The sequence below is a fragment of the Neltuma alba genome, unplaced genomic scaffold, assembly GCF_004799145.2.
Source record: "Neltuma alba isolate B1F8T4 unplaced genomic scaffold, ASM479914v2 tig00010885_pilon, whole genome shotgun sequence".
Classification (NCBI taxonomy): Eukaryota; Viridiplantae; Streptophyta; class Magnoliopsida; order Fabales; family Fabaceae; genus Neltuma; species Neltuma alba.
The window spans coordinates 239,856-242,203 of record NW_021635673.1 but is presented as its reverse complement, the minus strand read 5'-3'; the positions used below and the strand labels follow the sequence as shown (position 1 = coordinate 242,203).

The 2,348-nt window shown below is 36.2% G+C and overlaps 1 protein-coding gene across 1 annotated transcript; it reads left to right on the top strand.

Annotated features, from left to right (window-relative positions):
- Nucleotides 1-406: 406 nt before the first annotated feature.
- On the top strand, nucleotides 407-2,092 carry LOC114759707 (bidirectional sugar transporter SWEET9-like). The gene is made up of 6 exons (XM_028948929.1): nucleotides 407-455; nucleotides 547-583; nucleotides 693-903; nucleotides 997-1,158; nucleotides 1,260-1,379; nucleotides 1,880-2,092. The coding sequence occupies exons 1-6, from the start codon at nucleotides 407-409 to the stop codon at nucleotides 2,090-2,092; spliced, it is 792 nt and encodes a 263-aa protein (XP_028804762.1).
- The last annotated feature ends 256 nt before the right edge of the window (nucleotides 2,093-2,348 follow it).

The following is a 2,348-nucleotide window of genomic DNA, read 5'->3' as shown; positions in this document are numbered from 1 at the left end:
CAAATAATTAATACATTAATAAACAGCCCGCCAACGTATCTAGTTATACAAAAAGTTAGAGGGAAGATAGGGGTTTGCCATACCTACCCTCATCAAAGCTTAGGGTTCAAGCCTACACTTTCCTTTCTGGTTTCTCATATGTTTTGTCTTTTCACCCTACAAACAGTGGCTCACAAAATAAAAGACGACAACATTAATAGAACGGGTAGAGAGAGAGAGGGAGAGGGAGAGGGAGAGGGAGATGAAAGGATATGTTACAGTGGAATAGGAACCTCATCAATATCTTTGCCTAACCTTTTGATGATGGGCCCTATATATATAAATGGAGCCAACCTTGCTTAGTAGAACCAACATCCATCGATCTATCGACTTCCTCTTGACACAAAGTTACCTAGACGGACCAAAAATGTTTTTCTTCTCTGATCATGAGTTGGTTTTCATCTTTGGCCTTCTGGGTATGTGTCATATTAACAATAATTAATCCTCTCGTTTTCGTATTTTAGCCATATACTTGTCTCATTAATTTCCTACTCTTGTTCTGTACAGGTAATATTGTTGCATTCCTGGTGTTCTTAGCACCCTTGTAAGTAAAAACCCTTGTACATATACTTATGAATCCTCTTGAAACAGTTCATGCAATATATACACACACATATATAATCTGACCATTGTGTTTGTTTGAATAATGGTAGGCCAACGTTCTACACAATATACAAGAACAAGTCGTCAGAAGGGTTTCAATCGATCCCATATGTGGTTGCACTGCTTAGTGCATTGTTACTTCTATATTATGGTTTCTTAAAGAGCCACGCCATTTTGATTATCACCATCAATTCTATAGGCTGTGTTATCGAAATCACTTACCTCATATTATACGTTATATATGCGCCAAGGAAACAGAAGGTGAAAAATAAATTTTGTGTGTGTGTGTGTGTGTTACCCCCTTAAATATGATTCTCTATTGTTTTTAAACCGACCTCCTCGTATTTTAAGCAGATTTCGACGATGGCGATGTTAGCGATTTTTGACGTAGGAGGGTTTGGGTTGACCATGATAATTTCCGTCTTCGCCTTTAAGGGAATTGACCGTGTTCATGCCGTCGGCTGGGTCTGTGCCGTTTTTAATATCGCCGTCTTCGCTGCCCCTCTGAGCATCATGGTACGTATATAAGTTACATATACATATACATTTATATATATATATATATATATCTGACTGTTCCATTTTGCTTACTTTGTTGTGGCCAAAAACAATTGCAGAGGAGGGTCATAAAAACCAAAAGCGTAGAGTTCATGCCATTTTCTCTGTCCTTTTTTCTTACCCTCACCGCCACCATGTGGTTTTTCTATGGCTTCTTCAGCAAAGATTACTTCATCATGGTGAGCACGTCATAGCATCTCTCTCTCTCTCTCTCTATTTTATATATATATATATATATATATATATTAAGTATGCATATAAATACGCATTAATAAGGTTAACTTCAGCGGAAAAAACTCATTAGTACCTTTTTGGTAAAGTCTTGTGGTTTATCTGAGATATGCGCCCTCATGATATTCCCATGATTGTAAATGTAGGGGTTAGTTAGAGGACTTCTTTTGATTCTAAATATGATATCTTAATTTACTTTGTCTTCAAAACTTATAATTTTTTTCCAAGCTATCCATATATTAATTGCACATATTAAGAGATTTTTCATTAAGGGGTGGTTTCATTATAAATGATTGAAGAAGGTATTTCAGAAAATCAGCACATATTTTTTTTTAATAACAAACTTAACTAATTTTCTTAATATCTGCAAATTAGTTATCTTGTTTCTACATTTAATTCATATGCATGTTTACGAACAAATCGAAGTTTTGAATCGTGGGTTGTTCAGCTGCCAAATGTGCTGGGGTTTATGTTTGGAGTAGCTCAAATGGGTTTATACATGGCCTACAAGAACGCCGATAAGAACATTGAATCAAAATGCGAGTTGCCGGAATGGAAGGCCAGCGTCAGTGACATTAACTCCGGCAACCATGGCTGCGATCTTAAAGCTAAGGACATCGACTTACAGCCCCATACTTCGCACCTGCAACTTAATGTCTGATCCATCATAGATGACATCACATCCTGCTTTTCTAGCCTTTTCTTTTTATTTTTAATTCGGGTTGTTTTATTATTGAACTGCCTAGGTTCTATGTTATCCAATTTGAGAAAGAAGAGAGTTTAGTAAGCTAGAAGGTGCTATTTTACGTGGTAAGAGATGGTATGCTGAAATACTATGTGTAACCAGATTTATGCATCTCTCTCTAAAAATAAAGTATCATTAGACTTTATATAATTAATCCTTCCACTTTGGTTAT